This window comes from Trachymyrmex septentrionalis, unplaced genomic scaffold (assembly GCF_001594115.1).
Source record: "Trachymyrmex septentrionalis isolate Tsep2-gDNA-1 unplaced genomic scaffold, Tsep1.0 scaffold211, whole genome shotgun sequence".
Lineage (NCBI taxonomy): Eukaryota > Metazoa > Arthropoda > Insecta > Hymenoptera > Formicidae > Trachymyrmex > Trachymyrmex septentrionalis.
The window spans coordinates 187,842-204,439 of NW_017305299.1; the positions used below are offsets into that span (position 1 = coordinate 187,842).

At 37.3% G+C, this 16,598-nt stretch overlaps 2 protein-coding genes across 2 annotated transcripts in view; one reads left to right on the forward strand and one right to left on the reverse strand.

Moving 5' to 3' along the window:
- Positions 1–10,110, forward strand: part of LOC108748134 (A disintegrin and metalloproteinase with thrombospondin motifs 7-like) — an 18,071-nt gene extending 7,961 nt beyond the window's left edge. Inside the window, exons 9-16 of the mRNA XM_018486161.1 lie at positions 1,443–1,535; positions 4,553–4,762; positions 5,779–5,893; positions 5,956–6,216; positions 6,884–7,004; positions 7,195–7,309; positions 8,308–8,558; positions 9,236–10,110. Coding sequence (XP_018341663.1) covers positions 1,443–1,535; positions 4,553–4,762; positions 5,779–5,893; positions 5,956–6,216; positions 6,884–7,004; positions 7,195–7,309; positions 8,308–8,558; positions 9,236–10,091 — 2,022 coding nt within the window. The 3' untranslated portion in view covers positions 10,092–10,110. The remainder of the gene's footprint in view (positions 1–1,442; positions 1,536–4,552; positions 4,763–5,778; positions 5,894–5,955; positions 6,217–6,883; positions 7,005–7,194; positions 7,310–8,307; positions 8,559–9,235) is intronic.
- A 1,043-nt stretch (positions 10,111–11,153) lies between these two features.
- Positions 11,154–16,598, reverse strand: part of LOC108748130 (A disintegrin and metalloproteinase with thrombospondin motifs 7-like) — a 13,310-nt gene continuing 7,865 nt past the window's right edge. Inside the window, exons 11-18 of the mRNA XM_018486157.1 lie at positions 15,881–16,117; positions 14,741–14,864; positions 14,528–14,654; positions 14,228–14,348; positions 13,646–13,789; positions 13,428–13,546; positions 12,364–12,533; positions 11,154–11,826 (exon numbers count right to left, since the gene is read on the reverse strand). Of these exons, the coding sequence (XP_018341659.1) occupies positions 11,210–11,826; positions 12,364–12,533; positions 13,428–13,546; positions 13,646–13,789; positions 14,228–14,348; positions 14,528–14,654; positions 14,741–14,864; positions 15,881–16,117 (1,659 nt within the window). The 3' untranslated portion in view covers positions 11,154–11,209. The remainder of the gene's footprint in view (positions 11,827–12,363; positions 12,534–13,427; positions 13,547–13,645; positions 13,790–14,227; positions 14,349–14,527; positions 14,655–14,740; positions 14,865–15,880; positions 16,118–16,598) is intronic.

Consider the following 16,598-nt stretch of genomic DNA (forward strand, 5'->3'; position numbering starts at 1 on the left):
AAAACTGGAGAGACGAAATTTAATTACTTAATCAATATACCATAACAAATTTAAAAAATAAAATTCTCAAGATATTTAATAAAATTAATACTTCAGAATGTTACACTAGTATACTCGTAGAGTATGGGGAATGATTTTTTTTTTAAATAAAAACAAAATGGTACAAAAGAAATATGTTTTTTATATTTTGATTTGTTTGTTTGTTCAGGCAATGCTAAACTTAAGTTAGCACAGTCACTATTTATATCAAATCGGTTAATCCTTGAATAGTAGCCTGGAGTGTTTATACATAGACAGGTATTTTTAAAACCCAACAGCGAAAAAAGTGAATTTTTAGAAAATATTGTTTTGTATGGATACTATTTAATATATTTTTTTTTCTTTTGTAATAACTATTCTTTACAAAACCTTTAAATGTGCAATTCCATTTCCAAACTCCCAATAAAAAAACATTGTATTAATTAAAATTTTTGTATTTTAGATATATTATTATAATAAGCTACTTAATCTGCTTAATATTTGGATTCCTTTAATATTTAGATTATTTTTTCAGAAAGATGTGATTAAATTTATATCTATAACGTTCTCAATATTAACAACTCGGATAACAATCGGTATAATATACATCATATTGTGAAATAGTAATATTGATTTCAAATGGTGAGTAAAATACTTTAGATGATCGTTTACAGAAAAAAAAAGATGACTACTTCCGCATTTAAACAATAAATTCGTAAATAAGGCAACAAATTAACAAGAAGAAAAAGCATAAAATTCATGTGTATGTTTTATTCAATTGCTGCAGCGATTACGTCAACTTAGACATGCGCAGTAGTCACTTTCGTACGGTGAAAATATTAAGCGACAATCAGTCAACTTATTAAAGCGATTTCGATAATACATGCGTTAACATATCGGCTTGCGGATCCACATCGTCCGTAAACGGGCACCATCTGCCGTTCACATCTACAAACCGATGCCTTTGCGGCCTACCTTATCCGTTTAGGAAAATACATTCTCCAACTGTGTATGGCGTCAGATAAGAGACCGGAGAACTCGCGATATCTCGCCACGATATCGCGATCGACACGCATCTAACTAAAATGAGACTCCCGCAGGGATGGACTGATTCTCATAATCATTTCGACTTAGCAAACTCGCTTTCGCGAGTTCAATGTACAGTAGTACACTCACATATATTTACATATATATATACATACACGCACATACTTTTATGAGCTATTTGAGAGAAAAAAATTTGAGAAAGTAAACATGCAATATCATTTAAAAATAATAAGAAAAATAAAAAGAAGAACAGATCTATATATACTTTTAATATAAATAAAATAATAGAATAGTATTGTATAAAATAAAACTCATTTATTATTATTTATGTATACTAAAAAATTACTAAACTGAGACGATCTCACCCCCGTTTTCAGACTTGTGAAACCCTTAGGTGCGCCATTCCCGGAAGAGGTTGCGTGACTGGCAGGAAACCACCCGCTGAGGGCACCCCATGTGGTGAAAAGAGAGTAAATACCTGTTTATGAATAAAGAGCGTAAAATAAGGCACGAAAGATGATCTAAGATCCGCAGATTACAAGAACTGTGAAGAGTAATTTATAAAGTAACTATTCTTTGATTCCGGGGCTATATTATTTTCGATAAAAATTATTTTGAAAAATTTTTAAACTTATTATCTTTTAAGTGACTTCATTGAATTGTTCGTTAATTTAATTTTCTACAATATATAATTTATTTTTTTGATTTCGATAGTTTTTTCAAGTCTTGACAATTTCATTTTAGAAAAACATACTCGTCGACTTTTTCAATGTTTCCTTTGTTCCAAATATTAACGTTATATTGATCCATTAAGGATTCATAATAATTAATTATGCAGGTCTTAATTGTGTATTTTTTATTAAACTTATTTCAATACATTATTCACCCAAGATATTAAGTATAACTGATGAATAAGTATTCGTCTTCGAAAGTCTTAAAAGCGTACATCAAAGTACAGATTTGAAGAAAAATTACATATTAATCAATTAATCAAGTTGTCGAGGAGAAGCCATTATGTCGGAACAGTTTAAGTATCTGATAAAGAAGATGTGACGAGAGTATATAATAGAAAATTAAAAAAGCTCAATCTGCCATTAACCGTAAGTCACGTGCCCTTTCAGAATTAAAACCAGTTTCAGACTTTAGTTAAATTTCATTGACCCTTAAGGTAGCAATTAAAGCGCGGCAATGTTAAAGATTGCAAGCGGGTATTCACAGATGCATTCTCACAAAGTACGTCAAGCTAACATTGTACCGTAAATTCTTTTATAATAATACGTTTGCGAGTTTATAAAAAATTGCAACTTTTATAGAGCCGTTTTTTGCTTCCCTTTGGTTTAATAAGCACAGCATAAGACTTCTTATAGAAGTCTAATACACTTCAAAAGTTAAAAGATTATTTATCTCAAACTTAATAATAAGTTAAAAAACTTATAAAGTAGTATATATGAAAATTTGTTACGAGACTAAAAGGATTTACTTGAATGTGTTTAAGAAACTCATAATCGAAGAAAACGTAAAGGTCGGATGCAAATTACAAAGCAGCAAGGCTAGTCAATACGAAATTTATTTTGATAATAAAAGAATTTATTTGAATTTATCCAAAGATAAATAAGGCTCGTAATTCTCAAAAATGTAAAAGTCGTCTTTAAATTTGACAAAGGAATTCGGTAATATACAATAAAAAGGGAATTACATACAAATAATTGAGCATATATTCTGCATAGAAATTCGTATCTTGCCAGATGAAACTTGTTTTAAGTCGAATCACGGATATTTCGGAAATCGAAACAAGGCAAGTTGGTTGAAATGTTTTTTGCGATTGATCAAGCATGCGCGACTACGTGATGTTGCAAAAGGGATTCGGTAATACGTGACAGAATGTAGGTGCGCGTAAGATTCATAAGCCGGGAGACAAGCGGTGTCCAAATATATCACACATCAGTGAAATATCAGATTTGGGTGATAATGTTAATAAGCGAGCGTGCTGAAGCGTCGAAGCGCGTAGACGAGAGTCATTAGCGCCGACCGGTTGACCGACTACCGTGTCGGACACTACCGTGCTCGAAGCTCATGAATCTGGTCGGCGAGTAATCTCTAATTACTCGAGGGAACTCCGCGCAAAGTCAGATTGTCGATATCGGTGCACGATAAATCAGACCAGCATCAAAAACGGATGACTCTTATTTTCGCAGATCTTGCGAATATGTGAATATCACACACACAACGAAGGTGTACAAACAGACAGAAGGTGTTTTAATTACAACAATTTTATTAGATATAAGAACTTCAGTTATAAATAATGAAACATTTTCAAGAGGATACGCGAATAAAACCGTCCAAGACACAGATATGTATCTTTTTAAAGCGTGCGTACGATCTGTTCAAATATAAATAAAAGATAAAAAAAAAAAGAAGAATGGTTGATATTTCGTTTAAATAACTCGACGTAAAAAGAAAAACAAATTTCCTACCGATGAAATTTAGTGAGTAAAATTGGACGATGTACAGAGAATTGCGAAGTTTAAAAAATTGAAATCGGAACGATAACATCGACTGCGAAAATAGATTGATCTACCTACGTGCGTAAAAATTCAGTTTGTTTGTCATGCCACTTCACAACAACCGATGCAATCATCGGTAGAATGAAATAGACAAATAGATGCGCAATTGCAGTTTGTAAAACGAAGAGCAATTATCTCATCACCAGCTGAGGGCAGGTTTGATGCGTTTGCATGTTATCGCGGAGTCGCGAGCTCGCGTATACTTTAATGCGGATATTTTAAATGGAAAAAGCGAGATAGCTAATATTAATTCAAGTAACCGTTCCTCCCTCCAACAAAGTGACGAGATATATTTCCAAGGATTTTTATAAAATAATGAGCCGCGAAATTGAAGATACAAAGTAGATGAATTTCCGTATATTTACTTGAATATGCGTATATGCATATTAAACGTGTGATACATCCATGGATTAATATTATTTTTGTAGCTACGCGCAGAGTAGCACGCATCATTACAAATAATTAATATTCTCAGCAGCAAGTAGCTTAAATAAAGAGCAATGCATGCATTACATTAAATAAAAGGTAAATATATACGTTATAATTCATAACCATTTTTAAAAGGTAAAATGATTACCTTGCAACGAAACGACAAGAGAGAATATTATTCCATCTGGCAGATATTTAAGCAGCTTTAAGTACATTTAAAATTGCAGAAATCGTAAAGGGACTCGATAATTATTCGCGTTGGGGAATAGCGTTAGCGATTCTAATGGAACAAGACGAAGATCTCTCGAAGCGCAAGAATATCTTCCTGCAGGTCATAATAAATTTCCACGTCGCGCTTCTAAAGGACGCAGTGCATCATTTAGTTTCGTTCATACTCGTAATGCACCTCCCCGAGACCGTCCTTCGTGCCTTCTCATTTTCCGTGACATAAGTCAGTCCAGGTACCGCGATGTCGAGGTTAACGAATGTTACAGTGGTGTTACCAAATGAAGTGCCTAATGGTAGGAGAACGACTCGGAATCACAGACGGTGGTTGGAGTGCCTGGTCGTCCTGGAGCAGGTGTTCGCGGACATGTGGCTCCGGCGTGACGTACGCTGTAAGAAAATGTAATCAGCCATCTCCATCCAAAGGCGGCTCTTACTGCATCGGTGACAGGAAGCGCCATAAAATCTGCGCCACGGATGTTAGTTTCAAGAATGCTGGTAAACGATTTCCAGTAAGCGCAGCGCGAACTTACGCGGTCTTGAGTGAACGTTCGATTTATGCAACGATTCCATCTTCCACGAGATTGTTACGGAAATTGGAGGAACGCTCTCTTGGTAAAAAAAATTTTACGCGACATACGAAAAATGTAATAATCGTTAAATTATGGAGAAAAAAATTCCAGGCTTAACGAGGCTTAACAATAATGAAATTCAGATCAACAATGAAAAGTCATTTCACCTTACTTCAAAAGTGACACAACTCACAAAATATGATTTTCAAGTTATTACCATTAATAGAGTTAGATAAAGATTATTCTATCAATCATCAAAAGCAAACTAACTCAATTTCACGGTCCATCCATCAAAGCACTAAGCACTTGCGCAAAGTTGTCTTTCGCAAAGTTTTCAAAGAGATTATAATATCTTTCAAAGAGATTATATCTTCTACAAGAGTGACACATTTTGAGTCGTTTTTGTAAATAAAAAGAATTTTCTACAGAAACAAATTTAGAATTTAGAAAGACAATTTTAATGATCGAAGTTTGATGAAAAGAAACTATTTTATTTTGAATTTAATTATTTTAGCCGATCAAAGTAAATATGAACTATTCTGATATATCGAGTTATATCTTTTTTGATGACTTTTTTTATTCTGAATTTGTTATAATTTTGTAGAATATTAAAATCGTCACAACTCAAGAAAGGTGATCTTTTTAAGGATTGTGAAACTAAAATTACAAAAATGATATTTGATCATATTTCTAAGAGTTCTTTTTGCCAATATTATTTAATTATTCAATAATTTTCTGTTAAATTGAAAATTAGTTCTTCCCCTTTTCTGTAAAACTCAATTTTACGAGTTGCGTTACTTTTAAATTAAGGATGTGTTACCTTTAAAGCAAGGAAACAAAATGTTAAACGCGCTGCGTTGATGTAAAGCTGCTGGAAGCGGAAAATTATTATACGCGAAATTAACATTGACGTTTCTTTACAGCCCTGTGAAATTGGCGCACCCTCGTTTCGCGACGTGCAGTGCGCCGAATTCAACAACTGGATATTTCCGGAAGACGGAAAGGTCCATCGTTGGATGGCGTATAATCTTCCTGAAGGTAATAAGAGCGATAAGTGATCTTCAGCCTTGCGTCGACACTTCGTGACTTATCTTTCCCAGACTTGAAGACATCCGAAAACCCCTGCGCGCTTTACTGCATAAGCGATACTAATCTGGTGGCATCGCTGAGACCGAAAGTGGTGGATGGTACCACGTGCTATAGAGGCATTCGGGACATTTGCATCGGAGGTGTATGCAGAGAAATACCTTGTGACCTAGATATGGAATCCACCGCCGTCGAAGACGTTTGTGGTGTCTGTCGAGGCGATAGTACCTCATGCATCTTGAAGCAAGGAACAGTGTCCTTTATGGCCCAATCTCGTAAGAAAGAAAAAAATACTTAGTTACAAATTCGAAAATACAAATGCCGATACAAAGATTTCATTTCGCCTGGTGTTTTGAATACCAATACCGCTCTACTTTGGCGAAACAAAAACGATTACCAAATATTGAAGTGGGCTTCTGCATTATTAAAAATATTCTTACAATATTGCAGAGGTGATAGTTGAATTTTGTATCAACGTCTTCAACAGAAATTCAGTTTCTTTCTCTGTCTCGATCTTTCTTTTGAATTCCTCATAATAATTTTCTTGGCGTTCTCGCTTACTATTCCACGTCAAGGGAATTTCGCAACTTGACAAAAATGCCGATGAACTTCACAGTGTCGTCGACGGCACGGTGAATAGGAAGTACGCGAACGAGAACTTCTGTGAATTAAAATTCCGCCAGAGAAGAAGTATAAGACGCGCGCTCAGTCTTGCTCTCCAAGAGGAATCTTGAGCAGCGCATTGAGAATATGTATATGTATATGTATATATGTGTCAGAGAAAGAAAAAGAGAGAGAGAAAGAGCACGGATTCGCGACAGCCCAATAATTCTTTTCGCATTGCGCAACAATGCAATGTTGCGCCAAAATTGGAATCTCGACGAATAATATCACGCGTAGTAGTTCCTTGCAATAATCTTTCGGACGAATTTTCGCGTTAAGGACTCAAGAAAATAACAGACGTGCCGGCCGGTGCCAGAAATATTCGCGTCGAGGAGGCAGAACCAACTAAATCCAGAATCGTAGTGCGCACAAGAAATACGAAAACTGTGCTGATCGATGGGTAAATGAAATTTTTTATTTTTCTAACATATACATTTTTATAACACATTTATGTTATAATCTTGAGAAAGCCGTCACCAGTTGTATTTACTGTCTGATCAAATATCGCGAATAATATCTTTAATTCGAGGCCTTTTTTTAACCTCCGTAATACTTACTCCGTAGTTAACAACGCGGTGTGATTATTTCAGCAACCGTTTAGGAATGTTTAATGTACCGGGTTCCAAGGCGTGGCTGGGAATGATAAGACCGAAGCAGGAAGCTTTGAATATACCGGGACCCGTCACTGAGGACTTGACTATATTGGTAAACATAATAAGCGCACTCCACTAATTAGTCGCTATTCTTGGCAAATCGATAACGTATCTCAAACACGGTGTTCGAACTTGGATATGTACTATCGGCAGAAATACACAAAGAGAAGTACTCTCTTAAGAACACTTTATATTCATTTAAAATCGCCGTACTGCTATAATTATCAACTGCTATAATTATCTTCAAAGGAAGTGAGTTTTAAAAATTAAGTTCCTTTTTTCAAATATATTATAGTTTGCCGACGCGACGCGAATGAAGTTCGCGACATTTTACAAAACGGCTAAAACTTAATTTTTTATTTCTGAAAATGTGACGTGTCGTGTCTATTTTCTCACTTTTATACTGAAGTAACTGCCAAGTTATTTTAAAAAGCTGAGAGAAAAGTTTTTAATACATGTAATTATAATTACATGATAAAATATTATGATGAGAAGCTCTATTTTTATAGTCAGTATTGCTGTAATATCAGTAATTTTAAAAGTGATTTTTTATTGCAACGATATTGCTTTGCTTAAAATGAGAGTCTACATAATATAAATTATCTTCATATTTAAAAAAATTTTTTTACTTCGCACTAGCTTCACTCGCTTTTTTATTTATTTCTAAATTTTTTTCGCTTCTTTTTACCTTATCCAATATTTTTACGGCGCACTTGGAAACTCTTTACTGTATATCAGGGTGACGAGACGCATTGGTTGAAAAATCTTACTTGTACTAAAAAGAATATATAATATTTATGATTATTTCTGAAAACGAGTATAAAATTATACGGGTATAAAATCCCCATTTTAAGGGACAATAATATGCTTTTTTAGTAAAAAATTATAAATATAATTACATGTATATGTGTGTATTATTACGAAAATTATAACGTTAATTGATAATTATAAAATTAAGATCCTAAATAAAACTGTTCTCTCAGTAAACATTAAAGATAAATTTAATTTTATCCTTTCGCAGAATTTCTTTGACAGCTAGTAGTTTGATAGGTTTTAGCAAAGGAGAACGTTACGTTGAAATACTCGTTAGGATTGAAGCAACGAACCCCCCGCAAACACGAGTTCACATGGGACTACATCGATTGGGAGAAATGCTCGGCAGGTTGCGGCCCGGGAGAACAGATATCGAAACCTCGTTGCATCGAGAAAATCGGCGGACTAGTGGACGATAAATTTTGCAGAAACATCACTAAACCAGACGCAAAAGTCAGACCATGCAATCAAGCTCCCTGTATACCGCGGCAAGTTTATATTTTTACAATTTTCTACATTTAAAATATTCATGAACTTATTAGATCTCATATAAGAAAAAACTGAACAACTCTCTATAATTTTTAACGAAACTCGATATATAGTAGCGTTAAAATTGATTTGCATGTCAAAGAACTTGCGTCACATATTCATTTATTTTACGGATACAATATAAGAAATGAAAAAAGTTTCTGGTTGAAAATGGACGAATTCGAATTTTCTGGTTAAATTTATTAGAATTCTGGTTGAGATAATCGGAATTCCGATTGATACAATATTCCTTGTAAAATTTCTTAAAATTCTTATTTTTACCAGAATAATGATATCAATCAAAATTCTAATTATCTCAACTAGAATTCCAATAGATTTAATCTGATTCGTCGGAAAATTCTGATTCGTCCATCTTTCACCAGAATTATTTTTTAATCTACTGTTTAATCCAACCAGATCATTTTCTTCGATGTAGTATAATAATAATTCTACACACATCATCCTTATATCTTCACTTCGTATAAATCATATCATGTTTGCGCGCCGAAGAACAGACTTGTCATTGTTATCTTGAGGAACTAACGAAGGGACATGATACTATACGCGATAATCACCGTCGCCCCGCTGTCGCCAGCTAATTAAAAGCCTCGCTCTTATCGTCGGGCCGCGATTTCAGGTGGATCATTGGTGACTGGCAAGGCTGTACACCGTGTACGCCAGGCTGCGAGAGAAGGCGCGCTGTCAAATGTGTACGACCCGTTGGCCGTGGCGAGCAGGATCTCGACGTGATCGAGGACAGCTACTGCCAAGGACCGAAGCCAAGGGAGTCGGCGCCTTGCGATGCCAGCCGACGAAGACGAGAAGACAGAGGTGCCGCCGACAGCAAACGTGGCCGCTTCTCCGCTCGGTCGAGCACGCCAACGCGACAAAACGACTTGATCAGAGCTGCTAAAGTGCCCGCTAAGACAGCTTCGAACGGTGCCATCACCGTAGAGGACCGACACCCAGGTGATCTCTCCACATGGACAGGACATTCGTCTAATCGCTCTTGTCTCATCGGCACCGGGTATGTTGATGCGCTTCGAAATGAAGCAACGACTTTGATTTCGGCGGACACGATTCGAAATTCGATTAAAACTCGTCGAGACCGTTCTCAGACGGGTAAAAAGTCAGGGAACGCGTCGAATGATAAGAAGAACGTGAGCGCGAATAAGATTAAGAAGGGCGAGGTAGTGGTTGATAAGGAGGACATTCGAAATCTAACGCTCACGATTATTCTCGAGCGCGACGAGAAGAATGTCGTTACGAATTTTCCAAAGGATTTTGAGCCTCGTCCGGCGAACAATAGCACGGAATTCACCTTGATCGGCATGGACGCTCTCAGATACATAGAAAGAATTCAGGAAGAAGCGCGCGCGCGCGTCTCCCGAGGTCTCGATTTTTCGCGAACGACGTGCACGCGATACGCGACGAAGTGGATCGATGGCGCGAATGATCGCGAGAAGAGGCTCGAACGTTCCTCGGCGCGATGAAAGAGAAAAGAATTTATTATCATACGAGGACATAGGTGGATATATCGATTCCTCTCGCGCGAAGCGCACGCTCTTTCAAGCACGGCATCGGCGCGGGCGCGGGCGCGAACGAGTGGAAAGTGCACGCGTCTGGAAGACGAATCTGCGTCGATTCAAGCGATGGTTACGCGATCCATCAAGAAAACTTTTACGAGTCGTCGGGGAGAACGACGGCGCGTTGCTCTTGAGCACGTAACGTGCGGCGCGTGCAGATTGCTCGATGCTCAACGAGTGATAAAAACAATCGTTATGTTATACGACCAAATTATACTTATGGCGCGTGCTTTTATGCAGGCGTATCGCATTTCAACGATCGGACACCAGAAAACGTCCCACGTCGATTGTTGGGAGCCGCGAGATGAATCGCTCGATTGAATCAACAATGTCGTTTGAGTCCGGCCAACACAGGCATAATTGACGGTAAAGCGCCGATAGATCTGCTAGAATCCGAAGATAATCTCTCAATATGCGGCGGTACATGCGGTGAGGATGACGGGCGACATAAATTACAGCTGAACGACACGGGGAGGATAATTTCCCGCGACCCACTAACGAGTCTCGCTGTGCATTGATCTTCCCAGATTCATCGTTCGCTATGTTACTTATGGCGGCAGCGATACTTTGCAACGATCCAAGATTGCAGACGTTCCCTTTCTTCTTAATGTCCTAGGGGTATTATAGGTAAATGCCTGGCGCGCGACATTTTCTTGTAGCAATAAAGATTAAGTTGTAAAAGAAACTCGCCGCGCGAGTCATTAATCTTGACTTTTGTACTCGTTCCACCTGGGTTCCGCAATACGGATGTCCGTTTGTCTGTCCGCCACGCCGCTTTTATTTTACGTGTACGTATTACGTGTACGTTTTATTTGACTCGACGGCCTTCATGCCGTCAAGCTAATCAATCACGTACGACGTGAATCAGCGAGCCTCGTAATACAGCGTGTAATGCTAACTTTTCGATCTATGTTATATCTAAATATTCATATATTTCTGAAACTTAAACATGAAACTTAAACACGGCAAATACATAACGAAGATAACATGCGTACATTTATCGCAACGTTTAATTTCTTTCTCGCTCAACGCTTTCTTCCCGCGTCGTCGACGGACTGAGATGAATTGAGAGCTTTGTTCGCATTAACAGAAACAATTCGTTCGCGCGCACTCGCTGTTTCATTATGACGGGCTAACTGTTGGATAAGTTCAAGCGCTTGAGCACCCTTGTACACCCTCTTCTTGCTCGTGTCGATGCCAACACCGACGAGATCGCCGGATTCTTGGAACGCCTTGTCCGACAGATTAGTCTGAAGAGACTCGTCCATGTACGGCGCCTCCATCAGTACAACGTTCTCGATGGGTACCGAATCCAAAATGATGGATCCCGGCTTCGGCGTAGTGAATCTCCCTTCCGCGTCATAGGCGCGCTTACGCTTGTCCTCGTTTGTCATCGCCCAATCGTAAAGGACCTGTCGGAAATTTCGAGCAGCGCTCCTATCTTCGTCGAGTCTGTCGTCATCGCGCAACTTGTCGCGGGACTTCTCCAAGTAACGAGCTAGACCGAGATCGACCAATCTGTCGATCATTCTCCGTTGATCACCTAGCGACAAGCTCCCTTTCTCTTTCTCATCGATAAGCTCCCGCTTCTCATCGGACCGTCGTGTTTTCTTAGGACACATTATTTTGCAGGGTCTTGTACCTGATACGAATACATTTTCTCCATTCGGAATGATTGTCTTGAATTTTTCGACACAAAAACAACGGTTTTACCGCACTGGGATTCTGTAACTCTTAATGATAGTGTTGGTACCGTTATATTGTTATGGCGCAGCTTTTTTACCATACATAACATCTGCGTAACGGTAACGTAATACCTATGTAACGATAATACAACAATATCGATATTATTATTAAAAATCATATAATAGAATCCCAATGAAGTATCTAAAAATGTAACTAGATACGAATCTGAAAATAGCTTTGTTTCACTATCAAAATAATTCTGTTTACATAGTCTGTGTAACCAGTTCAAGCTGGTTGCTAGAAGGTTCCAAACTTTTTGCAGCATTGCTCATCGTGCTTGAAATTTCGAATTATTGTACTTTAACGAAAACAAAATTATTGTTGGATTTATATCTAGCTGAATTTTCACTAAATTTCAACAAAATCGTTCTTTCCGTAAAGTTATACTGCATAGAAAATATTAAGAATGCGAAAGGTCACGACAGTGATATACCTCTACATTCTTCTTTCTGCCTCGGTACACGACCTTTGCACGCGTCTAGATTTGCTTGCACATCGTCTTCCCCAGGCCTGGCACCTGGCCTTACGCACTGAACCTTGCGATGTCTCATACCCTTTTTCCCGTCGCAAGCATTGCATTTACTCCATTGACTCACTCTCCATCTACACATACGACCGGCGACGGACACGGATTTATTTGCTTTACATTAGATTCGTCGAGCGGACGCTAATGTGCGCACAAAACGCTAGATCGTTGTTTATGCGACGCTGAGTTAACATCTTATTTATCGGCAAACGTGCGGGCATAGGTGCGTAGTACTACGTCATCGTTATAGAAGGAACTAAGATCGATGATGGAGCGGAAGCCAATAGCGTTCAGATTTTTATCTCAACGTCGCGTCGTGAGTATTATTTGAACTGTTGTTGTTGGAACGTTAATGAGTTATATTTTCTTGCTATTAAGAAATACAAAACATTTTTCGCTGTTATTACACTTAGAAGAAAATTTCAATAATTTGTGTCATAGTTAGTACTAACTTATTGTAACATTTACTTATAAAAAGTAAATAAATATTTACTCTCTAAATAAAAAAATAATAATTTTAATCAAATTAATGATTCTTGTAGCAAATAAATACATCTAGTAAATGTTACATTTAGTAAATATTCAGCTAGTACTATTCAAGCAAATATTTAAATTTACATTTTTTTCCCCACTGTATTTTTTGTTGCTACGAAATCTAGCTGCCAGAAATAAAAAAGCATGAATCCGAAAAAAATCTCGATTTTTACATTATGTTGCAATACAGCTACATATACATATTTATCCGTTGTCTATAAAATATTTCTATAAAATATTCTACACAAAATATTTTACTTTTATAATACTGTTGTTTTACTTCAAATACGTTTTATCTTATCATTAAAGAATACTGCTCTTTTAAAGAATACTGCTCCATTCAACGAATTATCTTATTGCGAAATTATTTTAACGATTTGCATTGTCTGTATTCACTGTCATGTGGAACTTGCCGACATCTGAAACTTGTGACTTACTTTGCGGGACAAGGGGCCTGATTGCAGATGCGGCTCTTTGCTTCCGGGCGCGGTATACCGTCGCAGAAGTTCGGTGTCACTCGCCCGCCCTGTTCTTCTATGCAGGACGCCTCAGATATCTACGCAAATCGATAACACGTCCTTCGCATAAGAGCGCTCGCACTCGCGGTCGTATTATACACATCCGCGTGTATGTGTAACGATGTCACATAAATTACCATTGTGCCACCGTCGCACTTAGCGCTGCATTCTGACCACTCGATGAAGTCCCACATGTACTTGGGCGTGTATGATGTATTCGTTGAACTCACGTAATATTTGTAATCTATTCCAGGATTGTCTCGAGGATTGAAAAATACATACTAAAGGAATTGGGAAGACAAAAATTATATGTGATACACTTTGAATACTTTCTAGCATTTGATTGATATAATATAGTATACACAAAAGATTTCGGGGGAGAGAGAGAGAGAGAGAGAGAGAGAGAGAGAGAGAACTTTAATCAAATGACAATTATTGGAAGACACTTTTAACTTCATACTTTGAGAATTATATAGATACCTTTCATTATCATAATTTACAATTGCAATTAAAGATTATAAAAGTAAAATATTTACAACGATTTTGTGAAAGGTAATTTACAAGAAATAAATTTATAGTTTTACAAAAGCTAAAGATTAAAGATATCGTGGTGAACTGAATTTTTATATGATGAAACATGTATATCGTGCAAAACTAGTAATTACATCATACGTATGGTATCATATCGAGATAATCGTTGGAAAATAGATATAGTTTACTTGTATCTCGATATCTTCGGATATCGGGCCTTTCATTTCCACTATTTCCTTGTCCGGCTCCGGATGCGTGTAGATAATCATCGTACCAGCACACTCGTAATCTCCGCTCTTAAACTCACGACTGTCGCGAACGACATCATAAAAAGTACGAGTACGTAATAAAAATACGTTATGCGCTTTTATCGTCGTTACGAGAAGCATATGTATTTTTCCCAAGACATTTATCGGTGCGTCGTGGGTGTTACAAATTAAATACGGAAGAAGTAAAGAAAGGAAACGAATAGAGTTGCAGAAGCTCACTTGTCTCCATTGATGCAGTATGTTTTATCTTTTTCGAGTTTCACGGCTAGCATGTTCTCGCTGGGTTTTCTCTCGGAAACCTGCACGCTTCGAGCTCCCTTCGGAATTGTCACGATCTTCACATACGCTGCGAAGAAAAAGCAGCGATAAATCACGGGAAGAAACTGCGCGATTCCATTTGACAAGCTGTGAACACAATCACTGAATTTTTACCGCTCTGTGACGCTATTTCAGTAAATTCGCCCACCACCGGACTACACTTGGTTCCATCGCCTTTACATATGCCACATTTATCTTCGATTGCGTACGAGTCTATCATCCAATCGCATCCAACTCTCTGCAGTACGAAAAACACATATCACAGTAACATTTGACATGATAAGAATCATAAATGCCAATACGCATAAATTTCTTTAACTCTCCGGTGACACGGCCTCTCTTAAAGCACCTTTGATATTTCGATTATGAATTCTGGTAGATAAATTTAAATCTATGAAAATAAATAAAAGCTACAATCCAACTTTTATGATGATAAAAACTCGTTGTTAAAGCTTTAACGATATACCAGAATTGTTTTACATTTTTATACAATCTGAAATAAAATTTAAAAAATTTGCTTTGTTTCTCAAAGATCCCTATTGCTGACGGAAAAGATAAAATTCCAGGTTACCAGCAGAGAGTTAAAAATTCGTGAAAAAGGGGTATTCGCAAGAGGTATTCGTAAAAAAGATAAAAAATACTTCTTTTAATAAAATGTTAATTCAACTATAAATTTTATTGCCGCATCGTCTATTATTTGAATTATATTACAATTTCAGCAAATATTTACATCGTTATTTAATGGTAGATAGCTAATGCTAACTATTAAAATAATTATAAATGTGCATAAATATTAAAAATTCTGCTACTAAATTCAATTTCACTAAAGTAATGTTAAAGGTACGTCATAGATACGTGGATATTTACTGCATGTACTATGATTATTATTACGCATTTGTACTTTACAATGAACATATAGTATCCAAGATAATTCCAGTTGAGTAAGAATTTCGAGTTTGAAGATATATTTAAAAAAAAAATCAATAAAAATCAATAAAATTTGAATACATAGAAAATCCGAAAAACAATAGGACTTTTTTAACTTGTGATATTTAGAAATTATATATGCATACGTAATAAACGTAGATATCTTTAAAAAAGACAAACTGAATATACGAGTATATACATATATATGAGAAATACTGGGAAAGTTTTTAGTTGGTGAATTTGATCGAATCAACATGGCAATCCTAGCATGAATAGTAGAGATTTCTCAGCAAGGCGGTTCCATTTCAAAAAGTTACAATTTCACACCCTGCACGTTCCGGAGATGCACATGTAGTTTGTTCCAGCCTTGCAGGGTGTCGAATCATTCGCCGTTGGCGAGATCTTCACATAGGTTTGTTTCTCGTTGATGCAGTAAAGCGCGCAGGGTTCTAATTTCGGGTCCATGTATGGCTTCCATTGATGAAGCCCGTCCGTCAGAATCTCCTCGTTGTCGTGTTCCGAGCACTGTACTGCACGGTACGGCGGTTTTGTCGGGTCGCAAGGCTGCGCAATTTAACGCGGAACGTTACGGCGAATGTGTGGCGGAATTCCATGCGGGATGGTATACGAGAGAATTGCGACAGCGTAGAGAATCGTCGTACGACCAAAAAGAATTAAAACGTTTCGCCGAGCCCCGTCACGGAGATGCTCGCGGCAATAATAGTCTCTCTCTCTCTCTTTTCGTCTCACTTTCGAATTGAATTTGTGACAGTTGTATTGTACCGCTCGCGTCACTATGTCGTAATGAAACGATATCTCATTGGAAAAAGTAAAAATCCCGTAAACATGACAACTTAATATTTTCAACCACCTCCAATGTAACAACGAAAGTGAGACAGAGACACGACCATCCCCGGTATGTGGCTTGAGATGTACAATTCGGGTTGCAGGTTGAAAACGTCGAAATAGCCATCGCAGGAGGAATCGCGTGGTTAACGTCTATAGTATCGCGATGAAACGGGGGTCGATTTACTGAAAGTTGCGG